This window comes from Oncorhynchus nerka, linkage group LG9a, assembly GCF_034236695.1.
Source record: "Oncorhynchus nerka isolate Pitt River linkage group LG9a, Oner_Uvic_2.0, whole genome shotgun sequence".
Taxonomy (NCBI): Eukaryota; Metazoa; Chordata; class Actinopteri; order Salmoniformes; family Salmonidae; genus Oncorhynchus; species Oncorhynchus nerka.
This window is the reverse complement of record NC_088404.1, coordinates 53,830,198-53,857,382: the sequence shown is the minus strand read 5'-3', so window position 1 is coordinate 53,857,382 and position 27,185 is coordinate 53,830,198. Positions and strand designations below refer to the sequence as shown.

The 27,185-nt window shown below is 43.8% G+C and overlaps 1 protein-coding gene across 1 annotated transcript; it reads right to left on the bottom strand.

The window, feature by feature from the left end:
* Nucleotides 1–5,889: 5,889 nt before the first annotated feature.
* Nucleotides 5,890–26,136, bottom strand: LOC115134539 (hyaluronan and proteoglycan link protein 3-like). The gene is made up of 5 exons (XM_029668635.2): nucleotides 26,029–26,136; nucleotides 11,597–11,755; nucleotides 9,021–9,401; nucleotides 7,249–7,551; nucleotides 5,890–7,056 (listed from the first exon to the last, which is right to left on the bottom strand). Exons 2-5 carry the CDS (start codon nucleotides 11,721–11,723, stop codon nucleotides 6,779–6,781), a joined length of 1,089 nt encoding a protein of 362 aa, XP_029524495.2. The 5' UTR covers nucleotides 11,724–11,755; nucleotides 26,029–26,136; the 3' UTR covers nucleotides 5,890–6,778.
* Between the last annotated feature and the right edge of the window lie 1,049 nt (nucleotides 26,137–27,185).

The following is a 27,185-nucleotide window of genomic DNA, read 5'->3' as shown; positions in this document are numbered from 1 at the left end:
CAGTCTGGTTTTAGACCCCATCATAGCACTGAGACGGCACTTGTGAAGGTGGTAAATGACATTTTAATGGCATCGGACCGAGGCTCTGCATCTGTCCTCGTGCCCCTAGACCTTAGTGCTGCTTTTGATACCATCGATCACCACATTCTTTTGGAGAGATTGGAAACCCAAATTGGTCTACACGGACATGTTCTGGCCTGGTTTAGATCTTATCTGTCGGAAAGATATCAGTTTGTCTCTGTGAATGGTTTGTCCTCTGACAAATCAACTGTAAATTTCGGTGTTCCTCAAGGTTCTGTTTTAGGACCACTATTGTTTTCACTATATATTTTACCTCTTGGGGATGTTATTCGAAAACATAATGTAAATTTTCACTGCTATGCGGATGACACACAGCTGTACATTTCAATGAAACATGGTGAAGCCCCAAAATTGCCCTCGCTAGAAGCATGTGTTTCAGACATAAGGAAGTGGATGGCTGCAAACTTTCTACTATTAAACTCGGACAAAACAGAGATGCTTGTTCTAGGTCCCAAGAAACAAAGAGATCTTCTGTTGAATCTGACAATTAATCTTAATGGTTGTACAGTCGTCTCAAATAAAACTGTGAAGGACCTCGGCGTTACTCTGGACCCTGATCTCTCTTTTGAAGAACATATCAAGACCATTTCGAGGACAGCTTTTTTCCATCTACGTAACATTGCAAAAATCAGAAACTTTCTGTCCAAAAATGATGCAGAAAAATTAATCCATGCTTTTGTCACTTCTAGGTTAGACTACTGCAATGCTCTATTTTCCGGCTACCCGGATAAAGCACTAAATAAACTTCAGTTAGTGCTAAATACGGCTGCTAGAATCCTGACTAGAACCAAAAAATGTGTTCATATTACTCCAGTGCTAGCCTCTCTACACTGGCTTCCTTTCAAAGCAAGGGCTGATTTCAAGGTTTTACTGCTAACCTACAAAACATTACATGGGCTTGCTCCTACCTATCTCTCTGATTTGGTCCTGCCGTACATACCTACACGTACGCTACGGTCACAAGACGCAGGCCTCCTAATTGTCCCTAGAATTTCTAAGCAAACAGCTGGAGGCAGGGCTTTCTCCTATGGAGCTCCATGCCTACCCATGTCAGAGACGCAAACTCGGTCTCAACCTTTAAGTCTTTACTGAAGACTCATCTCTTCAGTGGGTCATATGATTGAGTGTAGTCTGGCCCAGGAGTGGGAAGGTGAACGGAAAGGCTCTGGAGCAACGAACCGCCCTTGCTGTCTCTGCCTGGCCGGTTCCCCTCTTTCCACTGGGATTCTCTGCCTCTACCCTGTTACGGGGGCTGAGTCACTGGCTTACTGGGGCTCTCTCATGCCGTCCCTGGGGGGGGGTGCGTCACCTGGGTGGGTTGATTCACTGTTGTGGTCAGCCTGTCTGGGTTGGCGCCCCCCCTGGGTTGTGCCGTGGCGGAGATCTTTGTGGGCTATACTCGGCCTTGTCTCAGGATGGTAAGTTGGTGGTTGAAGATATCCCTCTAGTGGTGTGGGGGCTGTGGTTTGGCAAAGTGGGTGGGGTTATATCCTTCCTGTTTGGCCCTGTCCGGGGTGTCCTCGGATGGGGCCACAGTGTCTCCTGACCCCTCCTGTCTCAGCCTCCAGTATTTATGCTGCAGTAGTTTATGTGTCGGGGGGCTAGGGTCAGTTTGTTATATCTGGAGTACTTCTCCTGTCCTATTCGGTGTCCTGTGTGAATCTAAGTGTGCGTTCTCTAATTCTCTCCTTCTCTCTTTCTTTCTCTCTCTCGGAGGACCTGAGCCCTAGGACCATGCCCCAGGACTACCTGACATGATGACTCCTTGCTGTCCCCAGTCCACCTGGCCATGCTGCTGCTCCAGTTTCAACTGGCCTGGGCCCTAGGACCATGTCCCAGGACTACCTGACATGATGACTCCTTGCTGTCCCCAGTCCACCTGGCCATGCTGCTGCTCCAGTTTCAACTGTTCTGCCTTACTATTATTCAACCATGCTGGTCATTTATGAACATTTGAACATCTTGGCCACGTTCTGTTATAATCTCCACCCGGCACAGCCAGAAGAGGACTGGCCACCCCACATATGCTCTCTCTAATTCTCTCTTTCTTTCTCTCTCTCGGAGGACCTGAGCCCTAGGACCGTGCCCCAGGACTACCTGACATGATGACTCCTTGCTGTCCCCAGTCCACCTGACTGTGCTGCTGCTCCAGTTTCAACTGTTCTGCCTTATTATTATTCGACCATGCTGGTCATTTATGAACATTTGAACATCTAGGTCATGTTCTGTTATAATCTCTACCCGGCACAGCCAGAAGAGGACTGGCCACCCCACATAGCCTGGTTCCTCTCTAGGTTTCTTCCTAGGTTTTGGCCTTTCTAGGGAGTTTTTCCTAGCCACCGTGCTTTTACACCTGCATTGTTTGCCGTTTGGGGTTTTAGGCTGGGTTTCTGTACAGCACTTTGAGATATCAGCTGATGTACGAAGGGCTATATGAATAAATTTGATTTGATTTGATTTTGATTTGATTTACACCAAGGCCTGTACTCTGGAGTGGGATCGATTTGAAGGTGGAGGATCCGTCATGGTCTGGGGCGGGGTGTCACAGCATCATCGGACTGAACTTGTTGTTATTGAAGGCAATCTCAACGTTGTGCGTTACAGGGAAGACATCCTCTTCCCTCATGTGGTACCCTTCCTGCAGGCTCATCCTGACATGACCCTCCAGCATGACAATGCCACCAGCCATACTGTTCGTTCTGTGTGTGATTTCCTGCAAGACAGAAATGTATATATATATATATATATAAATACAGTGGGGAGAACAAGTATTTGATTCACTGCCGATTTTGCAGGTTTTCCTACTTACAAAGCATGTAGAGGCCTGTAATGTTTTATCATAGGTACACTTCAACTGTGAATGTCAGTTGGCTTTTTATAGCCGATCATTAAGAGTATCTCTACCGCTCCTGCTGTCTCTAGAGAGTTGAAAACAGCAGGTCTGGGACAGGTAGCACGTCCGGTGAACAGGTCAGGGTTCCAAGGCCGCAGGCAGAACAGTTGAAACTGGAGCAGCAGCACGGCCCCGTGGACTGGGGACAGCAAGGAGTCATCATGCCAGGTAGTACTGAGGCATGGTCTTAGAGCTCAGGTCCTCCGAGAGAGAAAGAAAGAAAGAGAAAGAGAGAATTAGAGAGAGCATACTTAAATTCACAGATGTTGCTTCAATATATCCTCATAATTTGCCCCCCTCATGATGCCATCTATTTTGTGAAGTGCACCAGACCCTCCTGCAGCAAAGCACCCGCACAACATGATGCTGCTACCCCCGAGCTTCAAGGTTGGGATGGTGTTCATCGGCTTGCAAGCCTCCCCCTTTTTCCTCCAAACATAACAATGGTCATTATGGCCAAACAGTTATATTTTTGTTTCATCAGACCAAAGGACATTTCTCCAAAAAGTACGATCTTTGTCCCCATGTAAAGTTGCAAACTGTAGTCTGGATTTTTATGGAGGTTTTGAAGCAGTGGCTTCTTCCTTGCTGAGCGGCCTTTCAGGTTATGTCGATATAGGACTCGTTTGTACTGTGGATATAGATACTTTTGTACCTGTTACCTCCAGCATCTTCACAAGGTCTTTTGCTGTTGTTCTGGGATTGATTTGCACTTTTCGCACCAAAGTACGTTAATGTCTAGCAGACAGAACGCGTCTCCTTCCTGAGCGGTATGATGGCTGCGTGGTCCCATGGTGTTTATACTTGCGTACTATTGTTTGTACAGGTGAACGTGGTACCTTCAGGCATTTGGAAGTTGCTCCCAAGGATGAACCAGACTTGTGCAGGGCAAAAAAAATAAATCTGAGATCTTGGCTGATTTCTTTTGATTTTCCCATGATGTCAAGCAAAGAGGCACTGAGTTTGAAGGTAGGCCTTGAAATACATCCACAGGTACACTTCCAATTGACTCAAATTATGTCAATTAGCCTATCAGAAGCTTCTAAAACCATTACATAATTTTCTGGAATTTTCCAAGCTGTTTAAAGGCACTGTCAATTAGTGTATGTAAACTTCTGACCCACTGGAATTGTGATACAGTGAATTATAAGTGAAATAATCTGTCTGTAAACAATTGTTGGAAAAATAACTTGTGTCATGCACAAAGTCATGCACAAGTCCTAACCGACATGCCAAAACTATAGTTTGTTAACAAGAAATTTGTGGAGTGGTTGAAAAACGAGTTTTAATGACTCCAACCTAAGTGTATGTAAACTTACGACTTCAACTGTATATATCTGGTCACGGACCCCCTGCAGTCCCTCGGACCCCACTTTGAGAACCCCCGTACTAGAGCATTCAGCAAGTAAACCTGTCTATCAAAGAGATCAAAAAGCCTATCAAGCTTGTCTTGCCAAGTACTGTATCCATCAAGATATTCTCTGATTCCGAATAAGGGTGCCATTCATATAAATCCACACCTTTATATAAACCAGTGGCACATCCCTTACCGTCGCTGTGAGCACAGACTCCCTTTTTTACTATATTTTGACCCCCTCCTGGAATCGCAAAAGTGAAAAAAAGAAGCAAATAATTATCTCTCTTAGGTCTCTAAAGTGAATACCTTAATTGCCGGCAGGCTGACCCAAACAAGCCTGCCCTGTGTGTGTACATGAGGGCAAGCATGCGTATGTGTTTGCATTCACGTGTGTGTGGGGAGGGGGAGGTCTGGGTGTGTGTTTGCCCTCCGCCCGTGTTAAGGCAGCAGGACGTGCTTTTTTGGAGGCCCCGGGAATCATAAAATTACAGGGACCTCTGTTTGCTCCTCAAGAGAGGGAGGGAGTGTGCTGGTGTAGTACTACCTACTGCCTTTGACTCCCTCTCCAACTCGGGCCCCCTCCATCTAAAGTGCTATTCCCAGACTGAGTGGCGCGTGCTGAGGAGGTTCTGTAGAGTGTGGAGTGCAAGTACACACACACATACAAGCACACGCATGCAAACACACACATACCCACACACAGTGCCCCGTTTGTATGGGTGCTCCCTGGTGGTAATGTAATGAATTACACTGCAGGAGGATTTCTTTCGCAATCAGCAGGGTCATGTTCATTAGGCACAAAACGAAAGAACACCAACTGAAACAGGGAAAGACCACCTTTTCCATTTCCATTGAACAAGACCCAGGCACCATTGGCAGGCACACATGATATAAATGCTATTATATTTTAATTCCTGTAGTCAAATGACCAAATCACCCTCCAGTGGCCTCATGGGTGAAATGTTATTCATAATTTCATAATTAATAAACTGTCACACACTGATCGGTTTCACCTCTCTTTGTGATTGTCTCCACCCCCTTCCAGGTGTCGCCCATCGTCCCCATTATCCCCAGGGTACTTATACCTGTGTTCTCTGTTTGCCTGTTGCCAGTTCGTCTTGCTTGCCAAGTCAACCAGCGTTTTTTCTCAGCCCCTGCTTTTCCCAGTCGCTCTTTTTCTTGCCCTCCTGGTTTTGACCGTTGCATGTCCTGACTCTGAGGCCGCCTGCCTGACCAGTCTGCCTGCCCCTGACCCTGACCCTGCCGACCTGTATCTTTGCCCCACCTCTGGATTATTGACCTCTGCCTACCCTGACCCTGAGCCTGCCTGCACCGTTGCCCCACCTCTGGTTTACTGACCCCTGCCTGCCTTGACCTGTCTATTGCCTGCCCTTGTTGGATTATTAAACCATTGTTAATTCAACGTTGTCTGCATCTAGGTCTTACCTTCATACCCGATATAAGCATTTTTTTTTTGGAAACCTTGCAGAAAATCTGGTGTTTGTTATATTTCAGTCTTCTGTTATGTATATAAAGTGCAATATTGGGGTGTAAACTCAAACATGATTTTATTCCATTTAATATATATGCCATTTAGTCGACGCTTTTATCTCAAGAGCCTTACAGTCATGCGTGAATACATTTTGCGTATGGGTGGCCCCAGGTACTGAACCCACAATCCTGCCGACGCAAGTGATAACGTCAAAGGAGGGAGGACATCATTCATTCGTTAGAAAAGTTATTCATGTCACATAACTTGATTAAAGTCGCATAATATGGATGGAACAGGGGGTGGTCATAAGATACTGTCAAAACACCTTCTATCATGACATAGTCTATATACCATCCCCCATCGTCATCAAATGCATCATTCCATTTCAATCCTTATACAAAACAAGACATGGTAAAACATTTTAACATATAAGGATAATCCAGAAATGTGGCTAAAACTATGAATTACATACATTGAACTGAAAGTGCTGCAGGAACAATGAGATAGCTACATACAGTTCAACAAAACACCAAGGGAAAGAGCTTGGTTGGACAACAAAATCACTGGCAAAGCATTATGAGGGCGGCGGGCCTTGCAGTGGTTGAACACCTTCCCTGAGTCTGAAATGTAACGACCCTTTACTGTGACACAAACCTGGCAATACAACACTAAATAGTCAGTTTGTGTATCCGTTCTGGTTGGCGTCTCAGTGGGGAGTGGCGGTATGACTGATATTATGTACAGTATGAGGAGATGTCGACAGTTCACTAGAACTGTAAAGTGGACACTGTGAGGGCAGAACTGGCTAATGCTAACTAGCATCCAGGCAAGGGTTGTGTAACAGTGCACCGTTTGTGATGAATGGGGAAGTTCTATGTGCTTTCTGTTGTACTGTAGTTGTGCTCTTTACTATTATTGTCCTCTGGTTTTTGTTGAGTGGAAGTTGAGGGGAGGTTTACCGATTGCAGTAGACACTGTATTTCTGATGCAGAGGGGGGAATCCCAAATTCCGCACCCCCGGTTCTGAAGGGCCGCAGTTAGGGCGGGCCTTTGCAATGGGGTAACGGATGCTCCCATCAGCCAACCAGCCTGCGTCGCAGCGGTCCAATCCCATGAACCGCCAGGCGGCATAGAGCTGGCCCACCTTTGCGATGAGACCGCCGTCTGTGGTGCACGCCCCAACCGCTTCGGTGAAGTTGAGCTTACGGGGACCATTCAGAAAGTAAACTGTCCCTATGACGGAAAAGAGAGACAGGAGATTCTAGTAAGTTCTGAGCACGTCGAAGGAGAAGACAGATTAAAAGCAAGTTTGACAATTCCAATCATTCACATTTCTCCTGTTACACTTATTGTTTGCGGAAGTGTTTTGCATGCGTTTTGTTTCCCGAGGCGAGATGTTTTATGGAGAGCGACACGCACACTGACCCTTGGGGGCGGCTGAGAAACAGAAGGCGTCAAAGCGGTGGAGGTGTCGGTGGCGTTGTCCATAACTACGGAGACCGGAGGCTAAGTCCACGCCCCCACAGGCCTCCCGCGGCATGGTGATTGGGTACTGAGCCGTCCCGTCAGCTAACCAGCCGGCGTTGCACCAGTCCAGCCCCTCATCCCAGGCGGCGAAGAGCTGCTCAAAGGTGGCCAGGGTTGAGTCCTGCTCCTCACACGCACGCTGGGCCCCCAGGAAGTTGAAATGGTAGCGTCCCATCTTGGATTGGTAGGGAAATACCACTCCTATAACAGGGATAAAGTGAGACATTTGCTGGAGGGGTTAAAGTGCTATAGGATCCAGCAACTGTCCTTTTCAGTTAAAAATGCCATTCATGACACTCGTAAGGATAATAGGTTGAAGGTCATTTAATAAATAGACCATAGCTGGAACTAGGGATGTGAACGTTTAAACGTTTCAACAAAATTGGGATCGTTACAGTTTAGAGAAACTAACTAACCTTTTATTAAAAATTTTTAAACACAGTGCAGTTATCACAAAACTACCACTAAAAAGGTTCCGATCATCATCTTAAAGGGAAACATTTCAATTCAACGAATACCTAATGCAGCAATGCCGTAAGGTTAGTAAGAGATATGCATATTTCAAATGATTTCGCCACGGATATAAAGCGCTCCACACTCCCATCAATGTTAACAGTTGGGAAAATGGCAGAGAGTGAGACAGGGACGCGACAGCAGCGAAGTCCTGCGTGGCAATACTTTGATAAGTCCAATGAGAAGCTGGCGAAACGCAAACGTTGTGAGGTGGATTTGAGCTACAGTGGAAGTTCAGGTGCAATGCTGAACCATCTGAAAAGGGAGGCACCGTGAGACCCAAGTCATTGCTGCCCCCAACAACAGACCTTAGAAATGCTCTTCACACGAAAGAAGTGCAATGAAGGATGGAGTGAAAAAGTCACAGCGCTGATTACAGAAATGATTGCAGTTGATATGCAGCCATTGTCAATGGTAGAGGATGTCCACTTCAATGCCCCGATGGCATATAGATGCCATGTTGAAAAACATTGACGGTCCGGATGGAGAAATTGTACCATGATTGCTCTGCAAGTACACAGCTCAAGCTCTCAATGTCATACACCCTATACATGGCGTTAACAACAAATTGTTGGACGCCTATGAACACGCTGTCATACATCACTGCAATGAGCCATCACGTTGACGAGAAGTGGGATATGAAGTCCCATGTACTGACTACTGATACACAGCAGAGAGCCTAAAAACGTAATTAACTACCATCATTGCTGAGTGGGTGAGGGACAGCAGTAAGTGCCGTCTGGTAGCCATGACTGAGGTAGATTGAACTGCATTGCCCCCTAGTGGTCATATGCAGGACCATTATTGTGAATTCACATGTTTTAAAAGATATATACAGTACCAGTCAAAACCTACTCATTCAAGGGTTTTTCTTTATTTTACAATTTTCTACATTGTAGAATAATAGTGAAATAAAACTATGAAATAACACATGGAATCATGTAGTAACCAAAAAAGTGTTAAAAAAATAAAATTACATTTTATATTTCAGATTCTCGTACTGTATATAATAATTTAAATGTTTAAACTATTTAAAAAATGGCTGTTTAAATGTTAAGAACATTTTTACATTCGTCACATCCCTCGATTGAACGGAGTGAACCCTGTGTTCTGTTGTTTAGAGCTGAGGGAGCTGACAGACAGACAGAAACACACACCTCGCAGCTCCAGCTCCACCGTCACGCTCTCGTCTTCTAGCCCGTCGATGATCTCACAGCGGTAGCGGCCCGTGTCGTTCTGGTGCAGCTCGTTGATCACCAAAGACATGTCCCCTGGTGCCGCCCGATGCAGGCGCACTCGCCCCTGGAAGCTGCCGTAGCTACGGTGACGGTTGCCCATGGCGACTATCACGTCTGTTTCGTGGGCGGTCTTACCCGCGCCGTTGGAGGGTAGCCAAGACCATTTGACCCGGGTCCGGCGGGGGCCGTTGATCTCGGGCTCGTAGCGGTAGTGACAGGGCAGGGTGATGTTACTGCCCCTGGCTGCTGACACCGAGGGCTGGGGGGACTCCACGTGGAGACGCACCCTCTTAATGTAGACTGGAGAAGAAACAGACAAGGACAGGACACAGGATAGATAAGAGTTATGCAGTAGAGTAGATACTGGATAGGAGCCAGGAACTTTTCCTGACCATGTGATCAAACCAGAGCCTGTAGTAAGTAAGAACCTGGGTCTGCCGCCTTCAGTGTACAGTGCCTTGCAAAAGTATTCACCTCCCCTTGGCATTCACCTCCTGTAATTTAAATGGATTTTTATTTGGATTTCATGTAATGGACATACTCAAAATAGTTCAAAAAAAGTTCAAATTGGTGAAGTGAAGAAAAAAGTTTGAAAAATAAAAATAATAAAAATTAATAAAAGTGGTGTGTGCATATGTATCCACCCCCTTTGCTATGAAGCCCCTAAATAAGATCTGGTGCAACCAATTACCTTCAGAAGTCACATAATTAGTTAAATAAAGTCCACCTGTGTGCAATCTAAGTGTCACATGATCTGTCACATGATCTCAGTATATATATACACACACCTGTTCTGAAAAGCCCCAGAGTCTGCAACACCACCAAGCAAGCGGCACCACCAAGCAAGCGGCACCATGAAGACCAAGGAGCTCTCCAAACAGGTCAGGGACAAAGTTGTGGAGAAGTACAGATCAGGGTTGGGTTATAAAAACATATCCCAAACTTTGAACATCCCACTGAGCACCATTAAATCCATTCTTTTAAAAATTGAAAGAATATGGCACCACAACAAACCTGCCAAGAGAGGGCCGCCCACCAAGACTCACGGACCAGGCAAGGAGGGCCTTAATCAGTGAGGCAACAAAGAGACCAAAGATAACCTTGAAGGAGCTGCAAAGCTCCACAGCGGAGATTGGTGAATCTGTCCATAGGACCACTTTATGCTGTACACTCCACAGAGCTGGGCTTTACTGAAGAGTGGCAAGAAAAAAGGCATTGCTTAAGAAAAAAATATGCAAACACGTTTGGTGTTCGACAAAAGGCATGTGGGGGACTCCCCAAACATATGGAAGAAGGTACTCTGGATAGATGAGACTAAAATGTAGCTTTTTGGCCATCAAGGAAAACGCTATGTCTGGCGCAAACCCAACACCTCTCATCACCCCGAGAACATAATGCATTATGCTGTGGGGATGTTTTTCATCGGCAGGGACTGGGAAACTGGTCAGAATTGAATGAATGATGGATGGCTCTAAATACAGGGAAATTCTTGAGGGAAACCTGTTTCAGTCTTCCAGAGATTTGAGACTGGGATGGAGGTTCACCTTCCAGCAGGACAATGACCCTAAGCATACTGCTAAAGCAGCACTCGAGTGGTTTAAGGGGGAACATTTAAATGTCTTGAAATGGCCTAGTCAAAGCCCAGACCTCAATCCCAACTGAGAATATGTGGTATGACTTAAAATTTGCTGTACACCAGCAGAACCCATCCAACTTGAAGGAGCTGGAGCAGTTTTGCCTTGAAGAATGGGCAAAAATCACAGTGTCTCGATGTGCCAAGCTTATAAAGACATACCCCAAGAGACTTACTGCTGTAATTGCTGCAAAAGGTGGCTCTACAAAGTATTGACATTGGGGGGGTGAATAGTTATGCACGCTCAAGTTTTCCGTTTTTTTGTTGTCTTATTTCTTGTTTGTTTCACCCCACAAAATGTTTTTGCATCTTCAAAGTGGTAGACATGTTGTGTAAATCAAATCATACAAACCCCCCCAAAAAATCTATTTTAATTCCAGGTTGTAAGGCAATAAAATAGGAAAAATGCAAAGGGGTGGTGAATACTTTCGCAAGCTACTGTATTTGGGTCTTCCCAGGTGATCAGACCCTTTTGGGGACTCTTGGGAATGGTGCGTCTATAAAATCTAACCTGCACTCAGTTTTGCATGTGTACTGACAAAACATACTGTGTAGCACATATCGTATAAATGAATACCACTCTAGATGGTGTGTTGTCTGCTACAACTTAGGCATGGTCAGGCTTGTCACACGCAATGGAATGGTCTTTGATCCTATATATGAAGAGGCTCCACTTACGATCATTATACCCTTTTAACATTATCGTGCCAATCCAAACCAAACTGTGCTAAAACTGGTATTTTCTTTTCCAGCAGTTTCAGAAAACGTTGGTGGATATATCGTCAGGTCAGCCCAGTACAGCTTGGCTCAGATTAGTGTGAACAGGTTATTTGTGTATTTATGAAAATACTGTATTACATACTCTCTCCGTTGCCATCGCCGTCCATAACGTCATGGTAGAAGAAGCCGTTGTTGAATATGGGGAAGGCGTGGTTGGAGACCAGGACGTACATCCAGACGACCAATAGGGGGTGTAGGGGGCTCAACATCCTTACAGCGGAACACTGGGATCTGACTTGCTCTGCAAAGGATTCATGTCAGTACATGTTTTAATGGTGAAATGACTCAACCTGGACTAGATGGTCCAACATGGTACATTCCACTCAATTGTCCCCTATCTTATCAAATCCATAGCCGTGGGAAGTAGTTTGGGGGGGCTGCGGCATCAGTTCAGCTAAACATAGGGTGTGGCAAAGTGGGGTGTGTGGAGATACACCCACCAGATGAAGCTCATTTTACTGTACGTCTACACTATTTCAAAACGTTCAAATGCTATTTGGAGAACAGCAAAAACATACATGTCCCCCGGACTTTATCATCTCAATATTAGGTTTAAAGGTTTGTGGAATGGTGTGTGTATGATGTACTACTCAACCTCATCAGACATAGGTTACATTGACTAATTTAGCCTATTTGTGGGAACAGTGCAACATGAAATAGATGCATTAAACAAACTATCAAGGCCGACTCCAAATACCGACATCAATGTGAAATAGCGACATCAATGTGAAATAGCGACATCAATGTGAAATAGCGACATCAATGTGAAAGTAAGCGGATCATAAAACAGCTGACTGTGAATGCAAACGATGCCAGATAAATCCGACACATGCATTGAAATAAAAGCCATACACCAAAGGAATTATTTAAGCCTACAATCGACAAAATCAATTAGCCCGCTAGAATTAGGCTATTCTACAGAACACGTGTTCGGTTCAATCTTCCTTTCTTTCCTATCCACCCCCAATGACAATCCTATTTTCTCCATCAATATGAAAATAGCCTTTGCACATGTCTGTCTCACTCTGCACACCAGTGCTAGTCAGTGCTTATTATTGACCTCCAGGGGACCCACAACCAATGTTCCCTCCCCAAAAAATTGGGCACTGAGCAAATTTCAGGTCTGCTGAGCGTAAACTTGAACGTTGTGAAAATTCTGTGCAACTTCCAGCACGTGTTTACTGTGAACACTGAGGCTGTATCCGCTTTAAGTTACAGTTTTACTGTGAACACTGAGGCTGTATCCGCTTTAAGTTACAGTTTTACTGTGAACACTGAGGCTGTATCCGCTTTAAGTTACAGTTTTACTGTGAACACTGAGGCTGTATCCGCTTTAAGTTACAGTTTTACTGTGAACACTGAGGCTGTATCCGCTTTAAGTTACAGTTTTACTGTGAACACTGAGGCTGTATCCGCTTTAAGTTACAGCTTTAACAGTGGCCATGTAGGCTACTGTGGCTATTTGATCATAATGTAGGCCTACCGGAGTGGCCTACCGTAAAAAACAATGGAGAAAATGCATCCCATAACATTATAACATGGAAATAGCTGTTCTATCATCCAGCAAACAGTAGCAGCCAATGTGTGGTGTTAAATGTAGGCCTACATTCCATGAGACTTTTGGAGAAAAAAACATGCAGGGCTTGACATTATCTCAAAATACAACACTGCCCCTTTAAGACAAAAAAAAGCTCTTTATCTGACTCACTTTTCAAAGATGTCTACAAACGTATATGTTATGTCCTCTTGAAGCAATCACTTCTATTGCTGACTACAAATTATCTATAACTGGGCTACTAACTCACCAACTAGCAAAGGATATGAACAAAATGTGCACATGTGGCTACATGCAGCTCTCGCTTTGTTCTTAAAACAAGCGCATCTACTCACGACCGCTCATGCTGTAAACATGATCAACCGGTTGGTGACCACTGCGCTAGAAAGTTGAATGAAGTTCAATCTTGTGTTTCTCTCTGGGGGATGATATTTCTGCGCGGCAGTCTCGGGCTACTGTGGCGCAGCTTATTTTTTTATTTTTTTATTTATTTTTATTTCACCTTTATTTAACCAGGTAGGCTAGTTGAGAACAAGTTCTCATTTGCAACTGCGACCTGGCCAAGATAAAGCATAGCAGTGTGAACAGACAACACAGAGTTACACATGGAATAAACAATTAACAAGTCAATAACACAGTAGAAAAAAAATGGGCAGTCTATATACAATGTGTGCAAAAGGCATGAGGAGGTAGGCAAATAATACAATTTTGCAGATTAACACTGGGGTGATAAATGATCAGATGGTCATGTACAGGTAGAGATATTGGTGTGCAAAAGAGCAGAAAAGTAAATAAATAAATTAAAAAAACAGTATAAAAACAGTATGGGAATGAGGTAGGTGAAAATGGGTGGGCTATTTACCAATAGACTATGTACAGCTGCAGCGATCGGTTAGCTTAAAGGGAACATTGCCCACAACCCTATTATTATTATTATTATTATTTCTGGCGGCAAGTGGGGAGGCCCCCAACCAAAACCCAAAGGCATAAACCATGGCCAAATGTGGGGAGGCCCCCAACCAAAATCAAAGGCATAAACCATGGCCAAATGTGGGGAGGCCCCCCAACCAAAACCCAAAGGCATAAACCATGGCCAAATGTGGGGAGGCCCCCAACCAAAGGCATAAACCATGGCAAAGGCATAAACCATGGCCAAATGTGGGGAGGCCCCAACCAAAACCCAAAGGCATAAACCATGGCCAAATGTGGGAGGCCCCCAACCAAAACCCAAAGGCATAAACCATGGCCAAATGTGGGAGGCCCCCAACTAAAACCCAAAGGCAAAACCATGGCCAAATAAACCCCAAAGGCATAAACCATGGCCAAATGTGGGGAGGCCCCCAACCAAAACCCAAAGGCATAAACCATGGCCAAATGTGGGGAGGCCCCCAAAAACCAAAACCCAAAGGCATAAACCATGGCCAAATGTGGGAGGCCCCAACCAAAACCAAAAACCCAAAGGCATAAACCATGGCCAAATGTGGGGAGGCCCCCAAAGGCATAAACCAAAACCCAAAGGCATAAACCATGGCCAAATGTGGGGAGGCCCCCAACCAAAACCCAAAGGCATAAACCATGGCCAAATGTGGGGAGGCCCCCAACCAAAACCCAAAGGCATAAACCATGGCCAAATGTGGGGAGGCCCCCAACCAAAACCCAAAGGCATAAACCATGGCCAAATGTGGGGAGGCCCCCAACCAAAACCCAAAGGCCCATGGCCAAATGTGGGGAGGCCCCAACCAAAACCCAAAGGCATAAACCATGGCCAAATGTGGGAGGCCCCCAACCAAAACCCAAAGGCATAAACCATGGCCAAATGTGGGGAGGCCCCCAACCAAAACCCAAAGGCATAAACCACATGGCCAAATGTGGGAGGCCCCCAACCAAAACCCAAAGGCATAAACCATGGCCAAATGGCCAAAAACCCAAAGGCATAAACCATGGCCAAATGTGGGAGGCCCCCAACCAAAACCCAAAGGCATAAACCACATGGCCAAATGTGGGGAGGCCCCCAACCAAAACCCAAAGGCATAAACCATGGCCAAATGTGGGGAGGCCCCCAACCAAAACCCAAAGGCATAAACCACATGGCCAAATGTGGGGAGGCCCCCAACCAAAACCCAAAGGCATAAACCAAATGGCCAAATGCATAAACCATGGCCAAATGGGGGAGGCCCCCAACCAAAACCCAAAGGCATAAACCATGGCCAAATGTGGGGAGGCCCAAAACCAAAGGCATAAACCATGGCAAAACCCAAAGGCATAAACCACATGGCCAAATGTGGGAAACCAAAACCCAAAGGCATAAAACCATGGCCAAATGTGGGAGGCCCCAACCAAAACCCAAAGGCATAAACCATGGCCAAATGTGGGGGCCCCCAGGCCCCCAACCCCCAAAAAACCCAAAGGCATAAACCATGGCCAAATGTGGGAGGCCCCAACCAAAACCCAAAGGCATAAACCATGGCCAAATGTGGGGAGGCCCCCAACCAAAACCCAAAGGCATAAACCATGGCCAAATGTGGGGAGGCCCCAACCAAAACCCAAAGGCATAAACCATGGCCAAATGTGGGGAGGCCCCAACCAAAACCCAAAGGCATAAACCATGGCCAAATGTGGGAGGCCCCCAACCAAAACCCAAAGGCATAAACCATGGCCAAATGGCCAAATGGGGAGGCCCCCAACCAAAACCCAAAGGCATAAACCATGGCCAAATGTGGGAGGCCCCCAACCAAAACCCAAAGGCATAAAAACCACATGGCCAAATGGGGAGGCCCCAACCAAAACCCAAAGGCATAAACCATGGCCAAATGTGGGGAGGCCCCCAACCAAAACCCAAAGGCATAAACCATGGCCAAATGTGGGAGGCCCCCAACCAAAACCCAAAGGCATAAACCATGGCCAAATGGCCCCCAACCAAAACCCAAAGGCATAAACCATGGCCAAATGTGGGAGGCCCCCAACCAAAACCCAAAGGCATAAACCCATGGCCAAATGTGGGGAGGCCCCAACCAAAACCCAAAGGCAAAACCCAAAGGGGAGGCATAAAAAACCCAAAGGCATAAACCATGGCCAAATGTGGGGAGGCCCCAACCAAAACCCAAAGGCATAAAACCATGGCCAGGGGAGGCCCCCAACCAAAACCCAAAGGCATAAACCACATGGCCAAATGTGGGGAGGCCCCCAACCAAAACCCAAAGGCATAAACCACATGGCCAAATGTGGGGAGGCCCCCAACCAAAACCCAAAGGCATAAACCACATGGCCAAATGTGGGGAGGCCCCCAACCAAAACCCAAAGGCATAAACCATGGCCAAATGTGGGGAGGCCCCCAACCAAAACCCAAAGGCATAAACCATGGCCAAATGTGGGGAGGCCCCCAACCAAAACCCAAAGGCATAAACCACATGGCCAAATGTGGGGAGGCCCCCAACCAAAACCCAAAGGCATAAACCAAATGGCCAAATGTGGGGAGGCCCCCAACCAAAACCCAAAGGCATAAACCAAATGGCCAAATGTGGGGAGGCCCCAACCAAAACCCAAAGGCATAAACCATGGCCAAATGTGGGGAGGCCCCCAACATAAACCATGGCCAAATGTGGCCAAAAACCCAAAGGCATAAACCAAATGGCCAAATGTGGGGAAAACCCAAAGGCATAAACCATGGCCAAATGTGGGGAGGCCCCAACCAAAACCCAAAGGCATAAACCATGGCCAAATGTGGGGAGGCCCCCAACCAAAACCCAAAGGCATAAACCACATGGCCAAATGTGGGAGGCCCCAACCAAAACCCAAAGGCATAAACCATGGCAAAAACCAAAACCCAAAGGCCCAAATGGCATAAAAAACCCAAAGGCATAAACCACATGGCCAAATGTGGGAGGCCCCAACCAAAACCCAAAGGCATAAACCAAATGGCCAAATGTGGGAGGCCCCAACCAAAACCCAAAGGCATAAACCAAATGGCCAAATGTGGGAGGCCCCCAACCAAAACCCAAAGGCATAAACCAAATGGCCAAATGGGGAGGCCCCCAACCAAAACCCAAAGGCATAAACCAAATGGCCAAATGTGGGGAGGCCCCCAACCAAAACCCAAAGGCATAAACCAAATAGCCAAATGTGGGGAGGCCCCCAACCAAAACCCAAAGGCATAAACCATGGCCAAATGTGGGGAGGCCCCCAACCAAAACCCAAAGGCATAAACCACATGGCCAAATGTGGGAGGCCCCAAAACCCAAAGGCATAAACCAACCAAAACCCAAAGGCATAAACCAAATGGCCAAATGTGGGGAGGCCCCCAACCAAAACCCAAAGGCATAAACCATGGCCAAATGTGGGGAGGCCCCCAACCAAAACCCAAAGGCATAAACCATGGCCAAATGTGGGGAGGCCCCCAACCAAAACCCAAAGGCATAAACCATGGCCAAATGTGGGGAGGCCCCCAACCAAAACCCAAAGGCATAAACCACATGGCCAAATGTGGGGAGGCCCCCAACCAAAACCCAAAGGCATAAACCACATGGCCAAATGTGGGGAGGCCCCCAACCAAAACCCAAAGGCATAAACCACATGGCCAAATGTGGGGAGGCCCCCAACCAAAACCCAAAGGCATAAACCACATGGCCAAATGTGGGGAGGCCCCCAACCAAAACCCAAAGGCATAAACCAAATGGCCAAATGTGGGGAGGCCCCCAACCAAAACCCAAAGGCATAAACCAAATGGCCAAATGTGGGGAGGCCCCCAACCAAAACCCAAAGGCATAAACCAAATAGCCAAATGTGGGGAGGCCCCCAACCAAAACCCAAAGGCATAAACCACATGGCCAAATGTGGGGAGGCCCCCAACCAAAACCCAAAGGCATAAACCACATGGCCAAATGTGGGGAGGCCCCCAACCAAAACCCAAAGGCATAAACCAAATGGCCAAATGTGGGGAGGCCCCCAATCAAAACCCAAAGGCATAAACCATGGCCAAATGTGGGGAGGCCCCCAACCAAAACCCAAAGGCATAAACCATGGCCAAATGTGTAGAATAGCAGAACATTTGCTTAAAAAATTACTTTATTACATTTCAGTTTTTTTTTCACAGTTGTACTAAGGACAAATAACGTGCAATGAATACAAATAAACCGAAATACAGGCTATAATTGTTCAGTCAGTGTTTCGTCCAGCAGCTAATGCTGTGTTCACGTGCTATCAGAGTTATCGGTAATTTCCTATGTCGGACCGGGAAGTTTCACTTGAATGACTCTCCAAATCGCAATTACAAAGGGTCACTGAGAAAATGTTGTTGTCCGAGTTGCCGAGTTTCACCACTGACCTTAAACCCTTTCAACCAACAGATGACAACAAGTCGGTTTTTGACAAATACAATATGGGTAATGTAGCTAGTTTTACCATATTGTCAATGTTAAGCAAGCTAGCTAACTTTACTATAAGCAACGTTAGTTAGCTTATCAAACTAGTTCAAATCTTATTGGTTGAATATTGTTCCGAACAAAAAGCACATGAATGAAACAAAGTTGTATTTCCAACATCCAAAATAAGAAGTAGGAAGCTCCGAGAAGCACGTGAACGCAGCATGTCAAATTTGAGGGGAATTGTGGACTTTGAGGTACCAAATTTTACACACAGCTAGAACAAGTCCTTAGAAGTGTTTTTAGCAACAGTGCCATTGCAGAGTTTTAAAACCCATGCAGTCTTTTTATTTGTAATATATCCTTGAACGTCTAATCAATCATTGTGTGTGTTTATTTATTGAATATAACCCCAAAATATATTTTTAATAATTGATATCCCTGGGCCTCCTTGCTCAGTCCGACAGTGTGGGCGTGGGGATACAAATTAGATTTTATATTTACATATACAGCACTGATTGGCTGATTGAAGTCTAAAACCCACCACTTTACTCCTTAGGAAAAAAACAAAGTCACATGGTTTTCAACCTGTCAGTTGGAGCTGGAGTTGAACCCTGAAAGCAGCGAACTTCCACAGGTGTGTAGACTACTCTGTTTTGTCATCAAAATACATCATGCATCCTAATTTGTTATATTATTGTTTTACTGTTTTCAATAGGTCAACAGAAGATGCAGACAGGTCCCAGAACAGCCTGTTTGCAGGGTGGATCATTCTGGCCTATACCCTGTCTACTGTCTATTCATTGCAGTAAACCATGATTATCTACAGGGCATACTATAGGCCTCTGCAATTTTAGCTAGTTAACATTAGCATTGCTAGCTATTTGGACGAACTTGGCTAGCTAATAGCAACATAGTCATCTTTCTAAAATAAATTTGACATAATGATGGCATAGTTGTTTTCTTAAATGATAATGCCCTCGAAGCCAATATATCCCCAAAACACTGGTTTCGAGGGCATTATCTATTTTATACAACGGGTTACCAACAGATTCAAATAATGATTGAACATTTCAGTAAAAACTTTATTTTGATGAATTTACTCATACTATTTCATCCTTCCACGAGATATAGTCCAAACACAAATCTAGGGTTGCTACCCAAGGTGGCTGGTCGTTCATTCTGTAGATTAGGTTGCCAGAGACGCGACCCAGTTGTGAAGTCTTTTTCTCCGAAATATATGGACACAGCCCAGTCGTTTGTTCTAAATATTCCGTTGCCATGATGGCTGGCAAAGTTCTCATCTCGAGCTTGCTAGCTAGTCAACTTTGGATAACACAGTCACATCAAACACTGCAGCCAGAATAACAGCAAAGTAGCCGCATTTGCGTTTGTTTAAGCTGTTTTCCATTGACATTTTATTTTTGGTATACATACATAAGAATCAGCTAATGATGTGACATTTCACCTAGCTTGTTTCCAAGCCACAGTTTGCATTGAGTAGAGTAGAACTTTTAGTCGGGCATCAGTCTTCAAAATAACATTCAAAATGAAACATGTGACCCATGAATTGCATGTTATTTACTTTTAATAATATATAGACGAATAACTGTCTCTAGACCAGGGTTTCCCTAACTCGGTCCTCGGAACCAACAGGGGGCCCGTTTTGGTCTTTGCCCTAGCACTGGACAGCTGATTCAAGTAATCAACTAATCATCAAGCTTTGATCATTTGAATCAGCTGTGTAGTGTTAGGGAAAAAACCAAAACGTGCAACACTTGGGGCCCCTAGGGCCGAGTTTGGGAAAACACTGCTCAAGACACTTACTTCTTGAATGGTTCCTGCCACTGCCGGGTGAAAGATGGGTGGATGGAGGATCAAGCTGCTGGTAAATCCACATGTGTATCTATACATAGCCTGATTTGCAATGCAGTCCAATGCGAAGTGTGCTCATATGCCCATGGATTGAATTTCTCTGACCAAATCAGACAACGTTATTGTTGGTTGGAAAACAGTGCAAAGAAACATTTGCTGCCTTGCAGCCAGCTACTGCACAATTGATCTTGCTTTTTCTCATTGCTTTAAAGTGAGAAATGTTTGGTCTTTGGTATCTTAACTCTGCATGCTGTAAACAATGAGGGGGCAGCAGCAATGTAGGAGGATATTTAAGCAATAAGGCCCGAGGAGGTATGGTACATGGCCAATATACCATGGCTAAGGGCTGTTCTTATGCACTACGCAACGCAAAGTGCCTGGACACAGCTCTTAGCCGTGGTATATTGGCCATATACCACAAACCTCTGAGTTTCCGTATTGCTATTATCAACTGATCACTAACAGAAATAGACATAAATAAATACAAACCGTCATACCCATTATATACGGTCTCTTCCAGCCAATCAGCATTCAGGGCTTGAACAACCCGGTTTATAAATGCAAATAACAGATCTATTGTCATTTAAGGCATTTCTTTCAAACAGCTCTTATATAAAAAGGGTATTATCATCATTTTCACAATTTCAGTGTTATTTCAACTTTATCGTGTGGAAATCTCATCAAAATGTAAATCACATTTTAACTGCACTGCCCTTCTGCATTGTCGGTTAAGGACTTGTAAGTAAGTATTTCACGTTGTATCCAGCGCATGTGACAAATTAAATTTGATTTGATTTGAATATTACCCCAAACTGGTTGCACACCATCTCCATGGGGCCATATTGGACAGGATTCACATGGCCATATCTCCATAAATAATTGGTACATAAGGCCCAATAATGACTTAAAGGGTTTAGAGAACACAAGAAAATGGCATTCTAGGTGACTACCTCATGAAACTGGTTGAGAGAATGCCAAGAGTGTGAAAAGATGTCATCATGGCAAAGGGTGGCTACTTTGAAGAATCTAAAATATATTTTGATTTGTTTAACACTTTTTTTGTTACTACAAGATTCCATATGTGTTATTTCATAGTTCTGATGTCTTCACTATTATTCTACAATATATAAAATAGTAAAAATAAAGAAAAACCCTTGAATGAGTAGGTGTGTCCAAACTTTTGACGGGTACTGTATATTTCCCACAATTATTTTTGCCTGTTTTGCATGTTATTTTGGCATTAAGTCCTTTTCTTCTATCTCTTGTGTTATTGACTGTATGTTTGTTTAGTCCATGTGTAACTCTGTGTTGTTTGTGTCGCACTGCTTTGCTTTATCTTGGCCAGGTCGCAGTTGTAAATGAGAACTTGTTCTCAACTAGCCTACCTGGTTAAATAAATTTTAAAATTCTGTTTAAAAACAATGTAAAACATTTAATTCATTGAGTTAATAAATCCGCATACAAACATGGAGGGTCTCATGGTCTTGCTTTGCGCCGTGAGTGGCTCAGTGTTCTGTCACTCATGGGGACACTACGTCACTGCAAAATCGACATGTAGAGGTTGAAAAAATCAAGCCCCTAGGGTGCTGCCATAGAGTTACATTAGAAGTGCCCATCCAAGAAGGCTCAAGGTCATTGGCAACAGATAAAGTTATGTCAAATCACGTTATATCTACCGTAGCTTTGATTGGACTGATCATGTCAACATCATACTTTCAAAATCTTAGCTAGCAGTCATCATCATGAATCAAGTCGACAACCTACTGGCAAATCCTTTTCAATCCTTTTATCCTTATAGATAAAACGTATCAGTGCTCATCGGCCTTTGGGCATAAACATTACACAACAAGTTGGAAACCGCAAATTCAAGAATGAGTGGTTTGAAATGAATCGGTGGCTAACTGCAAGCATTGCACAGCAATCACTAGCCTGCTATTCAGTGGAGTGGGTGTGTGGTCCAAATCTGGTTTAAGGGTCTCTTTTCCAAGCTTAAAAGGATAAACATTCAACACCATAAAATGTTGAATACATTGGCCATGCTGTGAATTCAGCATGACTTCTGCCACATTCAAAACAACTGGAAACTCGGAACTAGGAAATCTCAGACTTCAGTGAGTTCAAGACAACTGGGAACTCGGAATAAACCGAGCTCTGACTGGGAAAATATGTTTTGAACGGTCATCAAACTCGGAATAACAAGTCGGGGAACTTAGGCCTCTTTCTAGCTCTGATCTGAAGATCACTGATCATGATTCAACCTTGTTTTTTTTCAAAGTCCCAGTTGTCATGAAAGCACCATAAATCCGGAGACTGCCAGACTTTGATGACAAAGTTTGATGACAAAATTTGCCCATGAAGGACCGCCGCCCCACCTTCCTGTCCAAGTGAGCATAGCACAACAAGGTGAGTCCAAAAATGTATTGTATGCTGCTACATAGATGATGTAAGGGAGATATGTATATTGTAGCTAAGAAAGTAATACTAAGTGTATGTTGTGTAGTAAGCTGATAGTAGCCCATGTGCTTCACCCTAATAATTTGGTCCCTTTCCCCCTCATAATTTAGCCTACTGTTCTGACTTGGTGGTGCACATGTAACCTATAGCCTGTTTTAGATAAATGTAATCATCAAATATTGGAAGACCTTTCATTGTCTGCATATATGCCCCCTTTATTTATCCCACAGTTCTGACTTGGTGTACAGGGAGAATGCTGTAAGAATGGCCCATGTTCTTAATTCTGCTCTGTACATTTCAAAAGTGCTGAACAAATAGTTATATTGACTACGTCCGTCCTAGCTCGCTCATTAATGTCTCATTCGAAATTACAGATGACCTCTTATCCGCTCGTTGTCCCCTTATGCCATAGTTTGTACATCTCAATTGTCAGTAGAAACCACATTTGTTTAAGCAAGTCAGCCATATCAGCTCAGATTTTTTAAATGTAGTAAATGCAGCTGAATGAACTGTTTCGCTGCCAGACAAGGCTCTGCTAATAGCCAGGTGTAGGTAGCAGTGGTAAAGATTCACTCCGTGGTTCTGAAAAGAAAGCATGTTTGTCACCATTATAGTGCAATCTGTGTATTGTTTAGTGTTGTGTAGTGGCTTTGCTGGCATGCATCTTATTTTATTTTTTAAAGTTTGGCCCACCAAGATTTACATGCTAAAATCGCCACTGGCTATGTGAGAGGTTATAGACTTACAGTAAGTGTTCAGATTTCAGGCTACTATTCAACTTAACCCATCTGAATAGTAGGCTTGCCATTTTTAAGTCAGTATTGTGACTGTAGAATCTGTATAACATCTCACAATCATCACACATAACATAGCCAGCACGGCTATTATCCTATTTTACCTCCCAAGCATTAGGCTACTGTCCTGGCCCTCCTTCTATTTATTTTCAACTCTCCATTTCACATCTTTTCCCTTATTGAATTAAACTCTGACAATGCCGTTTTTGCCTCAGTGGATTGGTGTTAACTTTTTCTGCCCAAGTTCCAGGGCCTACCGTGACATTCCGGGGTTTCTATTTTTGTAAAGACATGTAAAGACATAATGTTGCATGAACATAACCAATCATGATGTTTTCATCTTATTCTTGTCAAACAAATCACTTCCTGTGCATGTTCATCCACCCCCAAATAATTCAAGCATCCAAAAGTGCTCTGTGCACTCACGCCATTTGATGAATGGAAAGAGACACCAAAAAAGTGTAATGAAATTTGGCTTATTGCCTGAATTAATTGATTTTGTCTTGCTGACAAAAGGACCTTTTTTGTAGAAATATCACACCTTGACCTTAGCGATATTTGTTTTCTTTATTATTTTGGTTAAGTCAGGGTGTGACTAGGGTGGGTATGTTAGTTTTTGTATTGTCTGGGGGTTTTTGTATGTCTAGGGTTTTTTGTATATGTAGGGTTTTTTGTAAGTCTAGGTATATGTCGGTCTACGGTGGCCTGATATGGTTCCCAATCAGAGGCAGCTGTTTATCGTTGTCTCTAATTGGGGACCATATTTAGGTAGCCATTTTCCTGAGGTATTTGTGGGTTCTTGTCTATGTGTAGTTACCTGTCAGCACTTGTTTATATAGCGTCACGGTTCATTTTTGTTAGTTTGTTTAGTGTTCATTTGTCTAATAAAAGAGAATATACGCATACCATGCTGTGCCTTGGTCTCCTCCATACAATGAACGTGACAAGAAAGAAAAGTTGGGACACCTGAAAGGGGGCTGAGATACATGCAGGACTGTCCAGGGCTGACAGTCCTGGGATATACATGGGATATATATATGTTTAACCATGACACAGAGGTGTGGGTGTTCATTTAATATGGAATAAGCTTCTTTTTTTTCATTTCTGCATTGACTCCCCTGGGTCCCCATAATTCGCACTCTGATCCAAACAATTTTTCATGTGGATTCATTTTGGCACACAAATGTGAATATATTTTCATACTTATTTTCAGTATTTTACATTTATACACAAAGTTTTCTGATTGCAACCCAGCCAGCACATAACGTTCTGAGAACCATATGTTTTTTAGAGCTTGGTGAGAGCATGGTTTTCCTATGGTTATTTTGCATACAACCTTCCCACAACTTTCTGGGAATGGTGCAGGATAGTTGCTTGGCTTTGGAACGTTCTCAGAACCTTTTAAGGAACTTGACAAAAAAAGTTTTATTTCCTTGGTATCTCAAACTTTTGCTAAAAGTGTTGGTAATGGTCTAGGAACGTTCTCCAACTGGTTTGATATTGGGAATGTTCTGAAATAGTTAAGTTGAGAACATTAAGAAACAACATTCCTCTATGGGAATTTCAGTACTTCAGCATAACATTTTCTGCAGGTTTCCTCATGGTTCTATTTAAAGTCATCTTCTCAGAACATTAAGAAAACTTTCCATAAAACCACAAGAAAAGAGTAATGTTTAAAGAACATTCTGTGAATGTCTGCAATCCAGTCTCGGTGTCAACCAAGCTCTCTCGAGCCTCTATCTTGGTAAAAGTGTGTTCAAGTGTGTTGGCCGTGCCCAATTATTGGCCACACCTAATCTTAATGAGTGCTTGTTTCCTTTGAAATGGGGTCTGTTTGAATAGACTAAAATTAGCCGCTTTGTATGAGTAAAAAAACACATGGCATGCTAGCTCCACCATGGTGGCGCAGTGGAATAATTCAATGAATAGACAACAGAAGATCATGGGTTTGAATCTCATTGACACCTTGCCACAATCAAAAATAAACAAGTGTTTGCATTATTAAACCCGAAGAAAATGTATTTCCATGTGTCCTGTGTTTGGAGTTCAAAATATGTAATAAGCTAGTAGTGTTATTAAAAGTTAAGGAAGTTGTAAAAAATAATCTCTCAATAAAATCCCCCCAGGAAAACTTTCAAGGAACCTTTCTCAGAACCTCTCTGCAACCCCCCAAAAATGTATGTTCACAGAACAGACGATATTTTTCCTTGTGTTACTTTTTTTTAAAATCAGTTTTACCAGTATGGTTTCTTTGCCAGAACCAATGGGAAATCAAAAACGTACTTTCCCGTAGCTTAGTTGTCTTATTCTCTCTAACAAGTATTTCTTATCTAATTGTCCATCTAATTTGATTGGTTATCACTTTCAAGTTGTGGTGGCAAAGTAGGCTAATTTAAAGCTATACATTATTCAAGTATCTATTTGGCATCACTCAAAAGATGTAACTCGAATTAAGGTCGTAAAAATAAAACTTACTTACAGATTGTAAAGATGTACGTTGTTCTCCGGACAGAAAATGGACAACGTCGTGTCAATTAATGTTCCCCTGATGTTACTTTGTGAGACAGTTACGCTGTCTGTCGGGGCAATTCATCCCATTGCGATTTTCAGGGAGAACACGAGTTGCGACGCATTGAGAGGAAAGTGACCTCATCGATCGCAACAACAACAACAAAAACGGGCATTAAAAGCTGCATTACGTTTACTATTGCATTACATAGGGATATATCACAACAATGTACTTATTGATATTTTCAATATTCCCTTTACTAGCCCACCATTTACAGGTGCATTTTATGCCATTTTTAATCCAATAATTAATAAATCAATCAAATGTATTTTACGTGGCCTTTTTACATCAGTAGTTGTCAAAGTGTTTTACAGATATCCAGCCTAAAACCCCAAAGAGCAGACACGCATCCAATAGTTTATGGTTTTCCCGTATTCTTTTTAAACACCCGGGCAACCTCAATGAGGATATGTTTCTCATGACTGAGCCACATACTTTAATGTTCATATTGATATGAAATATGTAAATCCCTTGAAATTAACCAAGTTTGTTTTATCAGTTTGAAACAATATGCCTATGCCACAAATAATTTCCTAAATGAATTAACTCAACTTCCAGAGTAGAATTAATAGATTTTAGGCCTATGCAAATCCTGACGAATATGAATGAGCGATCTGTATTCACATGTTCAAGATTCTCAATGAGGCTTTGGTTTATGGGTATTCTCTCTGAAAATGAAGTAGTTAGCTAAATCCTGTATGTGAAGCATATTCTTTGACTCGACCTTGAATGGCACTGTCAATATTGTCACGTGGGCTCATATTTCTGTGGAAGGCTGAAATAATACCAGCAGTGGTGGAAAACAGAGACAATTCCAGTTCTCCTCAGAAACCTCTGAAATGTGTTTTCCACTGTAAATAGCTGAGCGAAGTTTAGAAGTTATCATAGCGCAGATGTGAGATGTTTTCCTACTTTCCTACACATGCTAAGCCCATAGGGAGCTAGAGGGTGTATACTACCTCTACACATGCACATACACACATAAAACCTATGCACAAGCACCCACACACCCCTCTGTCACCCCACCTCAAGTTCAAGAGCGAGACCCCTACACACGCTATGGTCCC